Source organism: Osmerus mordax, chromosome 3 (assembly GCF_038355195.1).
Source record: "Osmerus mordax isolate fOsmMor3 chromosome 3, fOsmMor3.pri, whole genome shotgun sequence".
NCBI lineage: Eukaryota > Metazoa > Chordata > Actinopteri > Osmeriformes > Osmeridae > Osmerus > Osmerus mordax.
The window spans coordinates 6,186,778-6,208,604 of record NC_090052.1 but is presented as its reverse complement, the minus strand read 5'-3'; the positions used below and the strand labels follow the sequence as shown (position 1 = coordinate 6,208,604).

The window sequence follows — 21,827 nt, the reverse complement described above, 5'->3', positions numbered from 1 at the left end:
CACTTTTTGCCACAAAAACGTTGTAACCTCCTAAACCGTGCAACGGAACGTAAATAAAAGTACAAGCAACACAATCGAGACCAAGACGAACATTTTGACACAGGCGTTGTCAATGTAGTCCAAATATTGACTGATCCTTAGGGGGGCGAAAATAAACAATAACTAGAGAGAGTACAATTTCTGGGGAAATTGTAGGGTGTGCTTGCTTGCGTCGGTTGAACAGGGGTCCGTTTTTGAATTACATTTTTACAACTGATATTTCTGTATATTTTATATAAAAATGCATACTTATTATTTATAAAGATGACATAGATTTAAATGCATTTGTTTTTTGCTGCTCATTTACAACTGAAAATACGAGTGAAGTGTAGAATGAAATAGATGTCTTCTCATTTCCCCTGCAAGAGGCAGCCTCATCGTTGAAACAAAACGAATAAATTGGGCAGACCGGTGTAAAAATTTACCTAATCTCTATGACTTAAACGTCATTTATAGTTTTTCCCTTCTCATGATATTTTCAGGCATTTAGCCTACTCATTGCATTCATTCATTAATAAAGAAACCCCTTTGAAGATTATTCTACGACGTTACCCGGCAGTAGAAGATGGAATCGCGATTCAAACAGTACCATCTGCTAACTGAAAATATGCCCCCCAAAACGTAAATAAGCTTGACATTTATTTAGTGGAAAATCGCTCATTCATAAAAAGCTCAGTGGTAGCGATCATTGTCAGTAACAACGCAAAATGCGATATAGCCCTGTGTGGAGAAGCTGCCCCGGTAAATTGTACTACTACGGTACAGTACTGTACTAGACTACTGCTGTGTTCGTCTTGGTAGCGATTGCGTTGGTTGAATTGGATTTAACGTTCCGTTGTACGGTTTAAGCTGAAATTAATTATTTTCATGAACAGATTGACAACGTTTAGGCTGTGGCAATGAAGTTCAGGTTAGTAGTTAGATAGACTTTTGATTTAAGTAAGGGGAGTACCGAACATGTTCTGTCGCCGTTTGACTTCCTAAACAGCTGTTTAGTGTAGATGTTTTTGTACAGTAGTGTGTCTCGCGTAAGCTACAGCGTTGCAGTGAGCTACACTGGTTTGAAACCACAGGTAATGGTAATTTCACCAACAAATGGTTTTCTAATGTCAGAATAAATTCTACAACGAAAATGTATATGTGAGGAATGTTTATTTTAACGATTGAAAACAGATAACGCTACATCATAGACCACTGTAGTATGTGTTGCCCGGGCAACACAGGCTAATGTCATGATGCTAATACTTCAGTGAAATAGTAGACTACTGTTTCCGAAAGTAGATGTACTTCCTTAATAATATCAGCTTATATTGTACATTACACATCACAATTGTGTGTCATATCACAAAGTAAAATGAGTAAATAGTTATCACCCTGGCCTCTTTTCTTGTGGCGTTTCTGCAGCTGCCTTGCAGTAAAGCTATAGTTAGCCTAGCTATCCCCCAAGTTAACAGATGCTAAACGAATGTTCTGGCAAAGGTAGTCACGCGTGTTTTCGTGACGTTAGTGACGCAGTGACGTTAGTAACGTCAGTGACTGTGGCTAGCAAATTAGCCACCGTTAGCTTCACTTTTCGCCACAAAAACTTAACTGAAGCTTAAACCATGCAACGGAACGTAAATTCCAATAGAAGCAACTCAATTGCTACCAAGACGAAACTTTTGACACCTACGTTGTCTATGTAGGCCAAATATTGACTGAGTTTTAGGGGGGCAAAAAGAAATAAAAATAATAATATATATGTGAGAGAACAAAGGTTGTGCTCTCGCCGAAGGCTTGAGCACACCCAATAATAAATAACCTGTTGACGTTCCTGTATCGCCCGCGTTACAAAAATGCTGCCCCCCCTTCCTCAGTTACGACGCACTAAATTCTAACAAATATATTTTTTAGACGCTACACATGTTATACATCATTGGAAAGCTACGATTCTTGTGCTTGTAGATACGTAAACCATTTCAAGATCGAGTCACAACAACAAGTTTAGTCAACGTCTTTGTCCAGTCACCACTTTGGTGATGTTTACAAAGCCAAACGTCTCTACTTACCCTCAAAGGTTCTGTGTCGTCCAGGTATGCAAACAACACATCAAAACTTGATCTGCGTACATTCCCAAGGGTTCAAAGTATCTAACCATGTAAAGTAATTCTCCAAATACAATGTTTTACGTTCATGAATAGCCATTATCCTTTGTTTCATTATGCAAGTTAGCCGACGGAAGAAACAACTTGTTCAAATAAAAGTGCACATTCCTCCGGTTAGAAACGGAGAAAATACGATATGGAGGGATCAAAATGTCCGTTGAACCCTCCCCTTTTGATTGACACCTTGTTTGACCCAATAGGACCTTCCATGCCCCGTTGACAGCCCTCTAAAGCCAATTAGGTCTGTGCGTCCTGCCCCCCCCCCCCCCCCCCCCCACACTCTTTCTAAACAAATTTCTCGAACTGGCTTCGACTGGCTCTGAAATGAGCTCGTTAGCCTTGTAGCTGAAAGCTAGCTGAAAATGCCAATACCTCATTTGTATGTGTCTGTGGAGCCGTCAAAATAAAAGTCGATTGCGCAATAGGGTTGAAAGAATCAGTTTTCTTTGTGCGCCAATCCTGGGAATCAGATAAAGCACTCCAATGTGTTCATGCTTCAATTTTTGTGTTTCAGTAATACTAATTAGGGATTTAGCTATTATATATGATAGTTCTAAGTACCACCTTTCATTAGAGATAACAATTATGAAAAATAATACCTTTTATCCTGAGTATTTGACCTTGGTTACAAAGGGTCATTTTGGAGTCTCCAAAAGGCCCTTTTAGAAAATGAATGGATGTACTCTTATAAAAACATGTGTCAAATATGAATATATTGTGGTATTATGTTTGACTTTTGATTTGAATTGGGTAAGGCTTCAACCTGTGGTCCAATTTAGTCTTCCAGCTAATACCTACCACCTCTAGGCCTCTTCAGGCCTCTGTTTTCAAAACAAAATCTAGACGGAAATAGAAATTTTCACTTTCCTTGTGTTCAAGCTTCTATTACTCAACACTAGTAGGACTGACAGGGGTCCTGACAACAGGGGACATAACTTCAGAGTGTCAGCTTTCAAAAGAGATCATTTACATGCATGTACTCCAAATGGTTCAAGAACAGCTTCCAATTTACTTTGGGTATGCTGTTTAGGCGTTTTCAGGCAAATTTAACAGGATTCTGAAGAGGATAATATAGCTGCAAGCAGTAATGAGGAGGCCAAGCAGTCATATGACCCAGAAAACATTTTAGACATCCTTAGAACAGGGTTCCGAGTTACTATACCAAGTTTGGTGTGAATCCATCAAAGATTTGCTGAGATACGACCCAACTTCCTGTTTACTGACTTAACGGCACATTTTGATTGGCTGTACCGGCCAAACGGTTTCTAAAATCAAAAAACCATGTGATGGCCTTTGTGAGGCTTGGTCTGAAAATAATCTCTGCCAAATTTGGTTCAGATTGGACACACTTTGTAGGAGAAGTGGAGAAAAAACGTTTTTTCATGAATTCAAAATGGCGGCCGCATCAATTCGGCTGTTATCACAAGTTATCATGGGTCACACATGGAATGTCCCAAGATATCATGAGACAAAGGAATCACTTAATAAAGGCAAACAAATCAACAGTTATTGGCCAAAACACATTTTTGGTTCCTGCGGCCACGCCCAGTGATCACATGACACCAAATTGATTGGACATCCTCAGAAGAGGGTTCCGAGTCATCCTATCAAGTTTGGTGTTGATTTCTCAAGGATTTGCTGAGATATGACCAAACTTCCTGTTTGGTTGATTTGTTGCCAAATGGGTGTACGGACGATTGACTCCTTTTTTAAGAAGGGACGCTCTGGATAAGAGCGTCTGCTAAATGACTAAATGTAAGTGTAACCGAACCATCACTTGATGTCGATTTGCCATGTCAAACAGAGCCTGTGAGTGAGAATGATGAGCCTGAGAAGGATTGGTCAGGGAAAACACACATGGGAAAAATGATACGGACATATGAATTACGACACCAGTGACTTGAAGAATACCAGTGGTCATAGGTGCCATCACCAGCGTATAAGTAGTATTGCCAAACCTTTTCGCCAGTGCAAGGCACAACGTGTAACAGCCATCTGTTTGGTTGATTTGTTGCCAAATGGGTGTACCGGACAAACGGTTTTGAAAATCAAAAACCTTTTGAATACTACAGTGAGGGTTGCTCTGACGATGATGTGTGCCAATTCTGGGGAAGATTGGAGAGAAATTGTAGGAGGAGTAGGCTTTCAAAGGTTTTTGATAAAACCGGAAATGGCGGAAAATCTATATAATCGGAAATTGACGTCATAGAACTCGTCTTGATCCAGGGAATCCAATGTTACCTCATTTTTGAAAATCGGTCATAGGGTTCAAAAGTTGCGTGAGTAAACACAAGTCCAACTTTGACCCATTGGTGGCGCTAGAGTGGTCTAATGGGATACATGAAACTTGGTGTAGGTATAGAAGGAACTGTCCTTAAAGAGTGTGCCAAATTTCACAAAAAGTTATCCACGAGTTCTAGGGGCTGCCATTGACTCCAATGGTACAAGAATAAAAATAACTAGAGAGGGTACAATTTCTGGGGAAAGTGTAGGGTGTGCTTGCTTGCGTCGGTTGCACAGGGGTCCGTTTTTGAATGACATTTTTACAACTGATATTTCTGTATATTTTATATAAAAATGCATACTTATTATTTATAAAGATTACATAGATTTAAAAGCATTTTTTTTTGCTGCTCATTTACAACTGAAAATACGAGTGAAGTGTAGAATGAAATAGATGTCTTCTCATTTCCCCTGCAAGAGGCAGCCTCATCGTTGAATCAAAACAAATAAATTTGGCAGACCGGTGTAAAAATTGACCTAATCTCTATGACTTAAACGTCATTTTAAGTTTTTCCCTTCTCATGATATTTTCAGGCATTTAGCCTACTCATTGCATTCATTCATTAATAAAGAACCCCCTTTGAAGATTATTCTACGACGTTACCCGGCAGTAGAAGATGGAATCGCGATTCAAACAGTACCATCTGCTAACTGAAAATATGCCCCCCAAAACATAAATAAGCTTGACATTTATTTTGTGGAAAATCGCTCATTCATAAAAAGCTCACTGGTAGCGATCATTGTCAGTAACAACGCAAAATGCGATATAGCCCTGTGTGGAGAAGCTGCCCCGGTAAATTGTACTACTACGGTACAGTACAAGACTACTGCTGTGTTCGTCTTGGTAGCGATTGCGTTGGTTGAATTGGATTTAACGTTCCGTTGTACGGTTTAAGCTGAAATTAATTATTTTCATGAACAGATTGACAACGTTTAGGCTGTGGCAATGAAGTTCAGGTTAGTAGATAGATAGACTTTTGATTTAAGTAAGGGGAGTGCCGAACATGTTCTGTCACCGTTTGACTTCCTAAACAGTTGTGTACTGTAGATGTTTTTGTAGTGTGTCTCGCGTAAGCTACAGCGTTGCAGTGAGCTACACTGGTTTGAAACCACAGGTAATGGTAATTTCACCAACAAATCGTTTACTAATGTCAGAATAAATCCTACAACGAAAATGTATATGTGAGGAATGTTTATTTTAACGATTGAAAACAGATACATCATAGACCACTGTAGTATGTGTTGCCCGGGCAACACAGGCTAATGTCATGATGCTAATACTTCAGTGAAATAGTAGACTACTGTTTCCGAAAGTAGATTTACTTCCTTAATAATATCAGCTTCTATTGTAAATTACACATCACAATTGTGTGTCATATCACAAAGTAAAATGAGTAAATAGTTATCACCCTGGCCTCTTTGCTTGTGGCGTTTCTGCAGCTGCCTTGCTGTAAAGCTATAGTTAGCCTAGCTATCCCCCAGGTTAACAGATGCGAAACGAATGTTCTGCCAAAGGTAGTCACGCGTGTTTTCGTGACGTAGTGATGTTAGTAACGTCAGTGACTGTGGCTAGCAAATTAGCCACCGTTAGCTTCACTTTTCGCCACAAAAACTTAACTTGAGCCTAAACCATGCAACGGAACGTAAATTCCAATAGTAGCAACTCAATCGCTACCAAGACGAAACTTTTGACACCTAGGTTGTCTATGTAGGCCAAATATTGACTGAGTTTTAGGGGGGCAATTTTTTAATTTTTTATTATAATATATATGTGAGAGAACAAAGGTTGTGCCCTTGCCGAAGGCAAAGCACACCCAATAAATATAGCTGCAAGCAGCAATGGAGGGGCCGAGCAGTCCAGAGCAGGACATGGCCTCCATAGCACTTGTGCAACAATTAAGTCACAACAACCTGTTGCACTCATGCAACACACCAAGTTTGGTTGAAATATATGTTTGCGTTCAAGAGTACTGAGAGTTCAAAAGTTATTTTTCTGGTATAACACTGCAGGCTCCTATGCTCCTCATGGGAACGATGGAACCCAAGTTTGGTGACAATCGCGCAAATGGTTGCTGAGATATACTCTTGCGCCTCGTTTGGCGGCTTCGCCACCGCTTTTGATCGTCTCTACCGAACAAACGTTTTAGAAAATTGAATATCCATCTGAATGCTTTTGTGAAACTGGGTCTAAAGAACATCTTTGCCAAATTTGGTAAACATTGGACAAAAATTGGGGCGTGCAAAAGGTTTTTACACTTTTCCATGAAATCCAAAATGGCGGCCACGTCCAGTCGAATTTTATGAAAAGTTATTAATAGTCAGGCTTGATATCTCACAAGACATCAAGAGACAAAGAAATTACTTTATTAAGGTACACACTTCAACAGTTATTACCCAAAACACGTTTATGCTTCCGGCCACGCCCCCTTTTAGTGACATGACACAATCTTTGGAGGACATCCTCAGAATAAGGTTCCGAGGCGGCGTACCAAATTTAGTTTCAGTGCCTCAAACAACTGCTGAGATATGACTTCACTTCCGATTTTGTGGCTTTTCTGCTGATTTTGATTGGCTGTCACGGACAAACGGTTGTGGGGATCAAAATGCTCTACCATAACTTTTGTGCGGCTTGGTCTGAAGAGCATATCTGGTAATTTTGAAGAAGATTTGACAAAGATTGTAGGAGGAGTAGGCTTTCAAAGGTTTTTGATAAAACCGGAAATAGCGGAAAATCTATATAACCGGAAATTGACCCCATAGGGTGTGTTGAACTCGTCTTGGTCCAGCGAATCCAATGGTACCTCATTTTTGAAACTGGGTCATATGGTTAAAAAGTTGCGTATGACTCAAACACAAGTCCAACTTTTACCCATTGGTGGCGCTAGAGTGCCCAAGTATGGGACATGAAACTTTGTGAATTGGACCAGGGGACTGTCCCTAATGAGTGTGCCAAATTTCACAACTTTCGACCAAGCTCTTCTAGGGCCAGCCATAGACAACCAGTCCTAAGAATAATAATAATAAATATAGCTGCAAGCAGCAATGGCGGATTCCTCCAAAACATTGCGAACCATTGAAAAATGTATATTATTCACAAATTGTCACTGTATAGAAACATCCATGCTGTAGACTTACCAATGGGATACCAAATCTGAAATGCAATACCATCAAGATCCACAAGGGCTTTTATTTCAAGCCAAGGAGTGAAGGGAGGGGGCTTGGTGAGCCTACCCATTCCAGAAAGCCTTGTATCTTTGTGTATCAGGGCGTGGCCTGTAGCGTCACTTATGGGTGATATTGGGCCATTTGTGGTGTGGTAGTTACTCTTGGCCTATACTATCAATGTTTCAGGATTTTAAAAACTTTTTACATTGCATACAAAATCGGAAATGCAATACCATCAAATTCCACATGGGCCTTTACTAAAGACCAAGCAATGAGTGGGGGCTTGGTCGGCCCACAATTGCCTGAAATGTTGTGTATGCGTCTCGCCAAGCTTGCGCGTGTGTCAAGGGAAAGGCTGAGTGTGTGAGAATGTGGAGCACGCGCGTGCTGAAGAGCAGGGGAGACATTTCATTGGAAATTCCGTTAGCAATTAGCCAAGCATGCATGTTTCAAATATTCACCACAAATCGACTTTTCATGTTACAGTCAACTTTTCCTAAGATTTGTGTACTAAACATTCTCAAGAGTCTTCATATGAACTTGTGATTGAATCAAAGTATCAGTTTTTGACCGGTGGATGTGTAAAGCATTATTTTAGCGTTAGCGATAAATTCGATTTGCTTTATATCAATCATTTTTTGAGATATGAAGTTGCCTTTGCACATGGTAACATGTTGTAGTGTCGTCCACCGATATACCAAGTTTAGTGTTGATATCTCAAAGATTTGCTGAGATTTGACCCAAGTTCCCGTTTGGTTACTTTTTTGCTGATTTTGATTGGCTGTGCCGGACAAACGGTTTAGAAAATCAAAACGCCATGGGATAACTTTTGTGAGGCTTGGTCTGAAGATGATCTCTGGTCATTTTGAAGAATATATGACAAAAATTGTAGGAGGAGTAGGCTTTCAAAGGTTTTTGATAAAACCGGAAATGGCGGAAAATCTATATAACCGGAATTTAACGTCAAAGGGTGCGTTGAACTCGTGTTGATCCAGGGAATCCAATGGTACCTCATGTTTGAAAATCGGTCATACGGTTCAAACGTTGCGTGTGTAAACACAAGTCCAACTTTGACCCATTGGTGGCGCTAGAGTGGTCTAATGGGATACATGAAACTTACATTTACATTTAGTCATTTAGCAGACGCTCTTATCCAGAGCGACTTACAGTAAGTACAGGGACATTCCCCCCGAGGCAAGTAGGGTGAAGTGCCTTGCCCAAGGACACAACGTCAGTTGGCATGACCGGGAATCGAACTGGCAACCTTCGGATTACTAGTCCGACTCCCTCACCGCTCAGACACCTGACTCCAAAATGTCATCTATATTTACATTTACATTTAGTCATTTAGCAGACGCTCTTATCCAGAGCGACTTACAGTAAGTACAGGGACATTCTCCCCGAGGCAAGTAGGGTGAAGTGCCTTGCCCAAGGACACAACGTCATCTGGCACGGCCGGGAATCGAACTGGCAACCTTCTGATTACAAGCCCGCTTCCCCAACCGCTCAGCCACCTGACTCCCTATACTTGGTGTAGGTATCAGAATCAGAAAGGGATTTATTCGCCATGAAAGTTTGCACAGACAAGGAATTTGCTTTGGCAGGAAGGTGCATACAATAAACATATACCTAAAATTTAAATATGTGGACTAACTATACTAAGGGTACATAAACTAGCAGTACTAAGTGGGATAAATATAAGTTGCCGTAAATTACAATATAAAAATACAAAAATACAAATATTACAAAAAATACAAATGTACAAGATACCATGTTATGGTGCAGTGCAAAAGCAGAGTGTTTTAGGCAATAAGTCATTTGAGTCAGTGTGGTCCCTTGGCCTTGTTGAAGAGGCCAACAGCGGAAGGGAAGAAACTGTTTTTGTGGCATGAGGTATTGGTCCTGATAGACCGCAGCCTTCTGCCGGAGGGGAGTGACTGAAACAGGGAGTGTTCCTCTTCCTCGATCGCCTCAGGGTCCTCGAGGTGTGCAGGTCCTCGAGGGTAGGCAGATTGCAGCCAATCACCTTCTCAGCAGTACGGATGATACGCCGCAGTCTGCTCTTGTCCTTGGCAGTGGCAGCAGCGTACCAGACGGTGATGGAGGAGGTGAGGATGGACTCAATGATGGCTGAGTAGAAGTGCACCATCATTGTCTTTGGCAGGTTGAACTTCTTCAGCTGCCGAAGGAAGTACATCCTCTGTTGTGCTTTCTTGATGAGGGAGCTGATGTTCAGTTCCCACTTGAGGTCCTGGGAGAGGATAGTGCCCAGCAAGCGGAAGGACTCCACAGTGTTGACTGGGGAGTCACACAGGGTGATGGGGGTGAGTGGGGCTGTGTTCCTCCTGAAGTCCACAACCATCTCCACTGTCTTAAGAGCATTGAGCTCTAAGTTGTTCTGGCTGCACCAGGTCACCAGGTTGGCCGCTTCCCACCTATAATCAGACTCGTCTCCACCAGAGATGAGCCCAATAAGGGTGGTGTCGTCCGCAAACTTCAGGAGTTTGACGGACGGATGACTGGAGGTGCAACTGTTGGTGTACAGGGAGAAGAGCAGAGGAGAAAGGACGCAGCCTTGAGGTGATCCGGTGCTGATGGACCGGGAGTCAGAGACTTGTGTTCCCAGCTTAACGCACTGCTTCCTGTCAGACAGGAAGTCTGTGATCCACCTGCAGGTGGAATCAGGCACGTTCAGCTGGGAGAGCTTGTCCTGAAGCAGGGCAGGGATGATGGTGTTGAAGGCAGAGCTGAAGTCCACAAACAGGATCCTGGCATAGGATGCTGGGGAGTCCAGGTGCTGTAGGGTGAAGTGGAGGGCCATGTTAACTGCATCGTCCACAGACCTGTTGGCTCTGTAGGCAAACTGCAGGGGTCCAGTAGAGGGTCAGTGATGGATTTAAGGTGTGCCAGCACCAGGCGCTCGAAAGACTTCATTACCACAGAGGTCAGGGCGACGGGTCTGTAGTCATTATGTCCTGTTGGCCTTGGCTTTTTTGGCACAGGGATGATGGTGGAGGACTTGAGACAGGCTGGCACATGGCATGTCTCAAGGGAGGTGTTAAAGATGTGGGTAAACACCGGAGACAGCTGGTCAGCGCAGTGCTTGAGGGTGGCTGGAGAGACAGAGTCCGGCCCAGCTGCTTTGCGGGGGTTCTGCCTCTATGTTTGCGTTCAAGAGTACTAGAAGGAACTGTCCTTAATGAGTGTTCCAAATTTAACAAAAAGTTATTCAAGGGTTCTAGGGGCTGCCATTGACTCCCATGGAACTAGAATAATAATAATAATAATAATAAAACTAACAATAATAATAGGTTTCCTCCTTACGGAGGAATCCTAATAAAAATAACAATAACAATAGGTTTCCTCCTTACGGAGGAATCCTAAATATAGCTGCAAGCAGCAATGGAGGGGCCAAGCAGTCCAGAGCAGGACATGGCCTCCATAGCACTTGTGCAACAGTTAAGTCACAACAACCTGTTGCACTCATGCAACACACCAAGTTTGGTTGAAATATATGCTTGCGTTCAAGAGTACTGAGAGTTCAAAGTTATTTTTCTGGTATAACACTGCAGGCCTCCTATGCTCCTCATGGGAACGATGGAACCCAAGTCTGGTGACAATCGCGCAAATGGTTGCTGAGATATGCTCTTGCGCCTCGTTTGGCGGCTTTGCCATCGCTTTTGATCGTCTCTACCGAACAAACGTTTTTGAAAATTGAAAATTCATCTGATTCCTTTTGTGAAACTAGGTCTAAAGATCATCTTTGCCAAATTTGGTAAACATTGGACAAAAATTGTGGCGTGCAAAAGGTTTTTACACTTTTCCATGAAATCCAAAATGGCGGCCACGTCTATTCGAAGTTTATGAAAAGTTATCAATAGTCAGGCTTGATATCTCACAAGACATCAAGAGACAAAGAAATTACTTTATTAAGGTAAAAACTTCAACAGTTATTAGCCAAAACACGTTTATGCTTCCGGCCACGCCCCCTTTTAGTCACATGACACAATTCTTGGAGGACATCCTTAGAATAAAGGTCCGAGTAGGCGTACCAACTTTGGTGTCACTGCCTCAAAGAACTGCTGAGATATGGTTTCACTTCCTGTTTGGCGGCTTTTCTGCAGAATTTGATTGGCTGTACCGGAAAAACGGTTGTGAGGATCAAAATTCTTTTCAATAACTTTTGTGAGGCTTGGTCTGAAGATCATATCTGGTAATTTTGAAGAAGATTTGACAAAATTTCTAGGAGGAGTAGGCTTTCAAAGGTTTTTGATAAAACCGTAAATAGCGGAAAATCTATAAACCGGAAATTGACACCATGGTGTGCATTGAATTTGGCTTGATCCAGGGAATCCAATGGTACCTCGTTTTTGAAAATGGGTCATACGGTTCAAAAGTTGCGTGTGTAAACACAACTCCAACTTTGACCCATTGGTGGCGCTAGAGTGCCAAAGTATGGGACATGAAACTTTGTGAATTGGACCAGGGGACTGTCCCCAATGAGTGTGCCAAATTTCACAACTTTCGACCAAGCGCTTCAAGGGCCTGCCATAGACACCCAGTCTTAAGAAGTATAATAATAATAACTAGAGAGGGTACAATTTCTGGGGAAATTGTAGGGTGTGCTTGCTTGCGTTGGTTGCACAGGGGTCTGTATATTTTATATAAAAATGTATCGGGCCTACTTATTATTTATAAAGATTACATAGATTTAAAAGCATCTTTTTTTTGCTGCTCATTTACAACTCAAAATACGAGTGAAGTGTAGAATGAAATATGATGTCTTCTCATTTCCCCTGCAAGAGGCAGCTGACAGGCTGAATCAAAACGAATACATTTGGCAGACCGGTGTACAAATGGACCTAATCTCTATGACTTAAACGTCCTTTTAAGTTGTCCCTTCTCGTGATATTTTCATGCATTTAGCCTACTCATATTGCATTCATTCATTAATAAAGAACCCCCTTTGAAGATTATTCTACGACTTTACCGGCAGAAGATAGAATCGCGATTCAAACAGTACCATCTGCTAACTGAAAATATGCCCCCAAAAACGTAAATAAGATTGACATTTATTTAGTGGAAAATAGCTCATTCATAAAAAGCTCACTGGTAGCGATCATTGTCAGTAACAACTCAAAATGCGATATAGCCCTGTGTGGAGAAGCTGCCCCGGTAAATTCTACTACTACAGTACAGTACTAGACTACTGCTGTGTTCGTCTTGATAGCGATTGCGTTGGTTGAATTCGATTAAACGTTCCGTTGTACGGTTTAGGCTGAAATTAATTATTTTCATGAACAGATTGACAAAGTTTAGGCTGTGGCAATGAAGTTCAGGTTAGTAGTCAGATAGTTTCCCTACTGAAAGACTTTTGAGTAAGGGGAGTGCCGAACATGTTCTGTTGCCGTTTGACTTAAACAGCTGAGGAGTTGTTGTTAGCTACTCACACTAGTGTCTCGGGTACAGTAGGCTACAGCGTTGCAGTGAGCTACACTGGTTTGAAACCACAGGTAATGGTAATTTCACCAACAAATCGTTTTCTAATGTCAGAATAAATCCTACAACGAAAATGTATATGTGAGGAATGTTTATTTTAACGATTGAAAACAGATAACGCTACATCATAGACCACTGTAGTATGTGTTGCCCGGGAAACACAGGCTAATGTCATGATGCTAATACTTCAGTGAAATAGTAGACTACTGTTTCCGAAAGTTGATGTACTTCCTTAATAATATCAGCTTATATTGTACATTACACATCACAATTGTGTGTCATATCACAAAGTAAAATGAGTAAATAGTTATCACCCTGGCCTCTTTTCTTGTGGCGTTTCTGCAGCTGCCTTGCAGTAAAGCTATAGTTAGCCTAGCTATCCCCCAAGTTAACAGATGATAAACGAATGTTCTGGCAAAGGTAGTCACGCGTGTTTTCGTGACGTTAGTGACGCAGTGACGTTAGTAACGTCAGTGACTGTGGCTAGCAAATTAGCCACCGTTAGCTTCACTTTTCGCCACAAAAACTTAATTTAAGCTTAAACCATGCAACGGAACGTAAATTCCAATAGAAGCAACTCAATCGCTACCAAGACGAAACTTTTGACACCTACGTTGTCTATGTAGGCCAAGTATTTACTGAGTTTTAGGGGGGCAAAAAAAAAATAAAAAAAAAATAATAATAATATATATGTGAGAGAACAAAGGTTGTGCTCTCGCCGAAGGCTTGAGCACACCCAACTAGAGAGGGTACAATTTCTGGGGAAATTGTAGGGTGTGCTTGCTTGCGTCGGTTGCAAAGGGGTCCGTTTTTGAATGAAATTTTTTCAACTGATTTCTGTATATTTTATATGAAAATGCATACTTATTATTTATAAAGATTAAATAGATTTAAAGGATTTTTTTTTGCTGCTCATTTACAACTGAAAATACGAGTGAAGTGTAGAATGAAATAGATGTCTTCTCATTTCCCCTGCAAGAGGCAGCCTCATCGTTGAATCAAAACGAATACATTTGGCAGACCGGTGTAAAAATGGACCTAATCTCTGACTTAAACGTCATTTTAAGTTTTTCCCTTCTCGTGATATTTTCAGGCATGTAGCCTACTCATTGCATTCATTCATTAATAAAGAACCCCCTTTGAAGATTATTCTACGACGTTACCCGGCAGTAGAAGATGGAATCGCGATTCAGACAGTCCCATCTGCTAACTGAAAATATGCCCCCCAAAACGTAAATAAGCTTGACATTTATTTAGTGGAAAATCGCTCATTCATAAAAAGCTCACTGGTAGCGATCATTGTCAGTAACAACGCAAAATGCGATATAGCCCTGTGTGGAGAAGCTGCCCCGGTAAATTGTACTACTACGGTACAGTACAAGACTACTGCTGTGTTCGTCTTGGTAGCGATTGCATTGGTTGAATTGGATTTAACGTTCCGTTGTACGGTTTAGGCTGAAATTAATTATTTTCATGAACAGATTGGCAACGTTTAGGCTGTGGCAATGAAGTTCAGGTTAGTAGTTAGATAGACTTTTGATTAAGTAAGGGGAGTGCCGAACATGTTCTGTCGCCGTTTGACTTCCTACAGCTGTGTAGATGTTTTTGTAGTGTCTCGCGTATGCTACAGCATTGCAGTGAGCAACACTGGTTTGAAACCACAGGTAATGATAATTTCACCCACAAATCGTTTACTTGTAATGTAATGTCATAATAAATCCTACAACGAAAATGTATTTGTGAGGAATGTTTATTTTAAAGATTGAAAACAGATGCATCATAGACCACTGTAGTATGTGTTGCCCGGGCAACAGAGGCTAATGTCATGATGCTAATGCTTCAGTGAAATAGTAGACTACCGTTTCCAAAGGTAGATGTGGGCCTACTTCCTTAATAATATCAGCTAATATTGTACATTACATTTCATAATTGTGTTTCACATCACAAAATTAAAATGAGTAAATAGTTATCACCCTGGCCTCTTTGCTTGTGGCGTTCCCGCAGCTGCCTTGCAGTAAAGCTATAGTTAGCCTAGCTATCCCCCAAGTTAACAGATGTGAAACGAATGTTCTGCTACAGGTAGTCACGCGTGTTTTCGTGACGTTAGTGACGTAGTGACGTTAGCAACGTCAGTGACTGTGGCTAGCAAATTAGCCACCGTTAGCTTCACTTTTCACCACAAAAACGCAATTTCTACTTAAACCATGCAATGGAACGTAAATAGAAATACAACCAACGCAATCGCTACCAAGACGAACCTTTTGACACCGCCGTTGTGTATGTAGTCCAAATATTGACTGATCCTTAGGGGGGCGAAAATAAATAAATAAATAAATATATATGTGAGAGAACAAAGGTTGTGCTCTCGCCGAAGGCTTGAGCACACCCAATAATACTAACAATAACAATAGGTGCCTCGCAGCTTCGCTGCTTGGCCCCTAATAATACTAACAATAACAATAGGTGCCTCGCAGCTTCGCTGCTTGGCCCCTAATAAAACTAACAATAACAATAGGTTTCCTCCTTACGGAGGAATCCTAATAATAAAACTAACAATAACAATAGGTTTCCTCCTTACGGAGGAATCCTAATAATAATAATAAAACTAACAATAACAATAGTTTTCCTCCTTACGGAGGAATCCTAATAACAATAATAATAAAACTAACAATAACAATAGGTTTCCTCCTTACGGAGGAATCCTAATAATAAATATAGCTGCAAGCAGCAATGGCGGATTCCTCCAAACATTGCGAACCATTGAAAAATGTATATTCTTCACAAATTGTCACTGTATATAAAAATCCATGCTGCAGACTTACCAATGGGATACCAAATCTGAAATGCAATACCATCAATATCCACAAGGGCCTTCGCTTCAAGCCAAGGAATGAGTGGGGGCTTGGTCAGCCCACACTCTCCTGAAATGTTGTGTAATGTACAATATAAGCTGATATTATTAAGGAAGTACATCTACTTTCGGAAACAGTAGTCTACTATTTCACTGAAGTATTAGTATCATGACATTAGCCTCTGTTGCCTGGGCAACACATAACAGTGATGCATCTGTTTTCAATCGTTAAAATAAACATTCCTCAAAAATACTTTTTCGTTGTAGGATTTATTATGACATTACATTACAAGTAAACGATTTGTTGGTGAAATTATCATTACCTGTGGTTTCAAACCAGTGTTGCTCACTGCAATGCTGTAGCCTACGCGAGACACACTACAAAAACATCTACACAGCTGTTTAGGAAGTCAAACGGCGACAGAACATGTTCGCTACTATCTGACTACTAACCTGAACTTCATTGCCACAGCCTAAACTTTGTCAAATCTGTTCATGAAAATAATTAATTTCAGCCTAAACCGTACAACACAATCGCTACCAAGATGAACACAGCAGTAGTCTAGTACTTTACTGTAGTAGTACAATTTACCGGTGCAGCTTCTCCACACAGGGCTATATCGCATTTTGCGTTGTTACTGACAATGATCGCTACCAGTGAGCTTTTTATGAATGAGCGATTTTTCCACTAAGTAAATGTCAAGCTTATTTACGTTTTTGGGGGCATATTTTCAGTTAGCAGATGGTGCTGTTTGAATCGCGATTCCATCTTCTACTGCCGGTAACGTCGTAGAATAATCTTCAAAGGGGGTTCTTTATTCATGAATGAATGCAATATGAGTAGGCTAAATGCCTGACAATATCACGAGAAGGGAACAACTTAAAAGTACGTCATAGATATTAGGTCAATTCTTACACCGGTCTGCCAAATTTATTCGTTTTGATTCAGCTATGAGGCTGCCTCTTGCAGGGGAAATGAGAAGACATCTATTTCATTCTACACTTCACTCGTATTTTGAGTTGTAAATGAGCAGCAAAAAAAAGATGCTTTTAAATCTATGTAATCTTTATAAATAATAAGTATTTTTAGCATTTTTATATAAAATATACAGAAATATCAGTTGTAAAAATGTCTGTCGGGCTATTAATCAGAAGGTTGTTGGTTCGATTCCCGGCCGTGCCCAATGACGTTGTGTCCTTGGGCAAGGCACTTCACCCTACTTGCCTCGGGGAGAATGGCCCTGTACTTACTGTAAGTCGCTCTGGATAAGAACGTCTGCTAAATATCTAAATGTAAATGACACATTTTCTCACCTGCACCTCTGTTATATTTTGCGGACACCATTTTGAATGAATGAATGAATAAAACCTTTTTCACCTACTCCTCCTACAAAATGTATCAAATATTCACCAAATTTGGCACAGATTATCTTCAGACCACAATCACCTTGACATATCAAAATTGACTTGGGCCAAATCTGACAACCGCTTGCCACAGGACAAACTGCTTATATTTTTACACAGTAACTGAACAGCACTGAGAATGGCTTACTAGGATAAGTTGGTGTCCTGGCAAGGGCAACGTAAGAGGTTCGAATCCAGCCAAAGCCAATAAGCCTGCCATGTCACTGGTTATCTGTTTAGCGAGACTGTAAGCCACTGCAAAGGAAGGTACAACGCAGTCGCTAGCTACGTGTAGTCTAGCTGTATATAGTCAAAGCAATTCCCACACAAACTATCAAAATTATTTTAGATTTTCGAAACCGTTTGTCCGGTACAGCCAAGTGAAATCGGCGGCAGAGCCGCCAAACAGAAAGTTGTGTCGTATCTCCGCAAATCTTTGATGGATTCACACCAAACTTGCTGCGTGTACTCGGAACTCCGAGTATGGAACAGGGTTGTCTAAAGTCTTTTCTGGGTCATCTGACCTGCTTGGCCACCCCATTGCTGCTTGCAGCTATATTTATTATATGTTCATGAGTGTTAGGATCCTAAATGTTACAGTATTTATCTAATATTTCCATATGTGTGTGTTAGTGTAAACAGAGCAAGAGCAAATACCTTTCTCACTCTCTACTGGGCATCTATCTATATCGTGCAGGACATACATTCCAGAGGAACGCATACTGAAGAGCAGACTGGTTATCTCTCTAATAGAGAAGTTGGTATTTTCCCTCTTTTTTTATTGATGGCTGTTTGATGGCAGATGTGGGTTTATGAAGAGATGGACATCACACAAATAATCATGGTTTTACCTAATTTTAGGTTAACTATGAGAAAGAGCCTTTTGAAACATCTTGCATCAAGAGGGATCCAGGTATTACAATCACCATCATCAACACTAATACTGTCTTCATTTTCTTCGTAAGAAATAAACTTAAGAGGTGCTTTTGACTTCCATTGACAGGTCTATTCAATTAGACTTGATGACCAAAATGTTCCCTCCTGGCATGTTAGGGGAGATAGATGAATTATATGCATTTATTGTGACAGAAGTGAAGATAATAACATTTACTTATTGGGTTGTTTGTCATTTGTCTTATCTCACAGGTACACTTGTTTGTTTGCAATGAGGAGCAAGATATAACTGCAGCGTTTAAAACAGGAGCCACAGGAGTCATGACAGACTATCCCACCCTCCTGTCAAACTACCTCTCCAGACAAAGAAATCAAGAATCAAGAATCTAATCAACAATCAAATTACTGATCTATAAACAAGGTGTTTTCCTTGCAGTCTGATACACTCATCATATGACATGGTTTCATAGTGTAACGTATTTCCTTATTGTTGAGTGTTGCTTCTAAGTTCATTTATAAAAAGATTGTCTTTGACTAAATCTCAACCATGGAGATTTTGGCGTAAGAAAAAAGTTTAAAGGATTTTCCCTACAGTTCTTGTCTTTTAAAAATACATTTGGTTTGTTCTCTCTAATAAGCAGTCAAAATGTAATCACACTAGATATACCTATCAGAATTATAATGAGAGATATTAAATACAATTTTTAGTACCATATAAACCTAGTGTCCTATATGATTATTCCCTTCCCCTCTCCCTCAAGAAGCTTCAACTTTTTGCCAGGCCATCACTGAAAATAAGAATTTGTTCTTAATGATTGGTTAAATAAAGGTTAGATAAAATAAAAATTATGAAAGACATGGTAAGTTTTGTTTGCGCTATTCTAGTCATAGACTTTGTTTTGACCTCCTCCTGCGGTTACTCAAGAGAATTACAAGCAGCTTCCAATACTGTAGCGGGGTTTGCTCGTTTAAAGATAGAAATACTTAATGTATCATAAAGTCTCGGGGCACCATCCTAATATTGGTTTAGGACATTAGGGAATCCTATGTTTAATATGTAATAATCAGTCTCATCTTTAGGAATGAATTTGTTCTAAGTGTAGAGCCAATCGTAACATCAGTGAACACGCACGTCAAAATATCTTTACAATGAATTTATTCAAGTAAGGTAAACAGATCTTATGAACAAGTTGGATTATGGGTTTGATATGAGAGATTGGTTTCAATGAACAGAATGAAATGGTCTAACTTAAAGAAAGACAGAAATTGTAAACAGAGCTCACGCCAATGCCATGTCGAGGAGGAAAGAGCGTTAGCCATAGCAGGGCTCAACATTAAAAAAATTTGGCACTGGCCCCACTGGGCCAGTGGGTTTGAAACTTACTGGCCCCAAGACAATTTTTACTGGCCCCCCCTCCAAAAGTTGTAATTTATCATTGTTACAACAAAACAAAAGACTTCTAAGTTGTGTTATTCTGTTAAGATGTTTAACCATTTATTAAACACATCCTGGATATAAAAAGAACAAAAATGAAATCACATTTCTAGTGATAAAAAATAAAAATGTAATAGTCAGCAAAACAATTGACTTTTAACCTCAAACATGACGTGCTCTCTTCCCCGCTGACAGCCATCTCTGCACAACTTTGTCAGGCTGAAACTGAAACCTCTGGTCTCTCAATGCTAATATATAAAAGCTTCCATAGCATTTCATCAGTATGATACTAAATACCCAAGTCGACACCATTCTTCTGCTGCAGTTCAATAGCCTGGGGGAACGAGGTGAACGGCTGGCCCGTCTTAATTACGTGATATGCCGTTGTTATAAGTCGTGCAATAACACGATGGGCATCTACATTTTAATTCCTGACCAGCATGGTCAACGGCCTGGAAGATGGATTGTCAACCATCTGCTTAGCTGTCAGGCAAACCAGGTGCTGTCTGCTAGCATGGCTGGTCAGGGATTGTTTTCTAAAATTGTCGGTGCCTGTGTAAAAAAATCCACTTTTGTCTGCTTTAGACGGGAACATACGACAGACGACACAGTGCATCTTCATTCCATAAATAAAAATGCTTCCATTTGAGCTCGTAGCTCTACTTTGCTGCCATCGTCACTTTATTGTCTCGCGCCAGTTGTTAAAAATGTATGGAGATTAGAGAATTACAATTTGACAACCACTCGTCACTCACTACTCAACTCTTGATTTGCCAACTGTGCGCCCCACAAGCTGAAGTTATTTATGCATTTAGCAAAACATATGAAGGATGTTAACTTTTACAATGCAAATTTTTTTTTCAATCAATAATTTGTAGTGGCCCGATCGGGCCAGTGAGTTGCTAGTTTAACTGTCCCAACGTTACTTTTTACTGGCCCCGGGCCATCGGGCCATCGTTATTGTCGAGCCCTGCATAGTTACGTTTGATCAGGGGTTGATCAATGAGATTGAGGGCGGTTTGCGCCAAAGGTCCATTTGAAGACTCTGAAGTCAAAGCGCGGCTGCGCAGGGTCATGTGACTGAGTCTGCGGGATCTCAGTGAAGTCGCAATCAGAATTGCGTTTTTGGTTCTTCTGTTGAAACGTCCAGATAGTGACGCGTTCACTATGAAGTTGAATCTCAGGAGAAGCTTGGCGACGTCCTTTGGAATGCCAATCCTGATGGCGTTCATGCCATGGTCGGTTTCGCTGGAGTCAGAGATTGATGGTCATCTTAGGGCTTTATACAGTTCGAGGGAGGACCCGTCTGGGGTCAGATGTGGATTGGGGGAAGCTGGGTTCTCAACTCCCCCCTCCTTCCTTCACACCTACCAAAGGTGTGATCTGATCTCTGGCTGGTTCATTCGATAGTTCAAATATTGTTCTGGACATCGTGGTACAGTTACAAAATATAGTTGAATTATTGTTTTATTATGATAGCTTTGTGTAGATACCAAGAAGGATGTGGTTATCTTTCAGGAAGAAGGAGTGGTTACTAGAATCAAGTTTTAACATTAACCCGTTAAGGAGTAGCGTCACACATATGTGATCGTTCGAAAGCGGGCCCCACAGAGTACCGTCACATGTGTGATTCTGAACATTCCAACCGACTATTTTCCGATAGACAAAAACTATATGACAAACGCTATAGTATGGCTTGAAAATTTACAATTAGGAGGCTAACAAGTAACACTAGCAGGTAGTAGCATTGCTACGAGTATTATGCTAGGTTGCTAGGTAACGGAAGCTAACTAAAACTAGCTAGCTTCCGTTTTGGAAAAATAACTCACTCTGGTAGAAGCGTCGGTAATATTTAGAACTCACTACTTAAAAGGTTAAAACAAAGTAACAAACATGACACAAATATCCCTCTCATAATTCTCCACCTTGTACTCTTGTGGTAAAGGTGAAGTCTCAAGAACTTTCCTAAAAAGTTCTGATCAAGGTATGTTCTTTGTTCAAATCGCCGCCGAAACGGATAGCAAATGGTTGCTGGAGACGTGTTGTCTAAATCAGGCCCTTTGAAGCTTGCAAGCTAGCAGGAGGGCTGATTAGGTAGATTGGGGAGGTCCCC

At 40.7% G+C, this 21,827-nt stretch overlaps 1 protein-coding gene across 3 annotated transcripts in view; it reads left to right on the top strand.

Moving 5' to 3' along the window:
* The window catches only part of gdpd3a (glycerophosphodiester phosphodiesterase domain containing 3a), a 37,073-nt gene extending 17,538 nt beyond the window's left edge, over positions 1 to 19,535 (top strand). For all 3 annotated transcript variants that reach the window (XM_067230660.1, XM_067230643.1, XM_067230652.1), the window contains exons 10-12: positions 18,083 to 18,142; positions 18,247 to 18,298; positions 18,532 to 19,535. In XM_067230660.1, the coding sequence (XP_067086761.1) occupies positions 18,083 to 18,142; positions 18,247 to 18,298; positions 18,532 to 18,669 (250 nt within the window). In that variant the 3' untranslated portion in view covers positions 18,670 to 19,535. The remainder of the gene's footprint in view (positions 1 to 18,082; positions 18,143 to 18,246; positions 18,299 to 18,531) is intronic.
* The last annotated feature ends 2,292 nt before the right edge of the window (positions 19,536 to 21,827 follow it).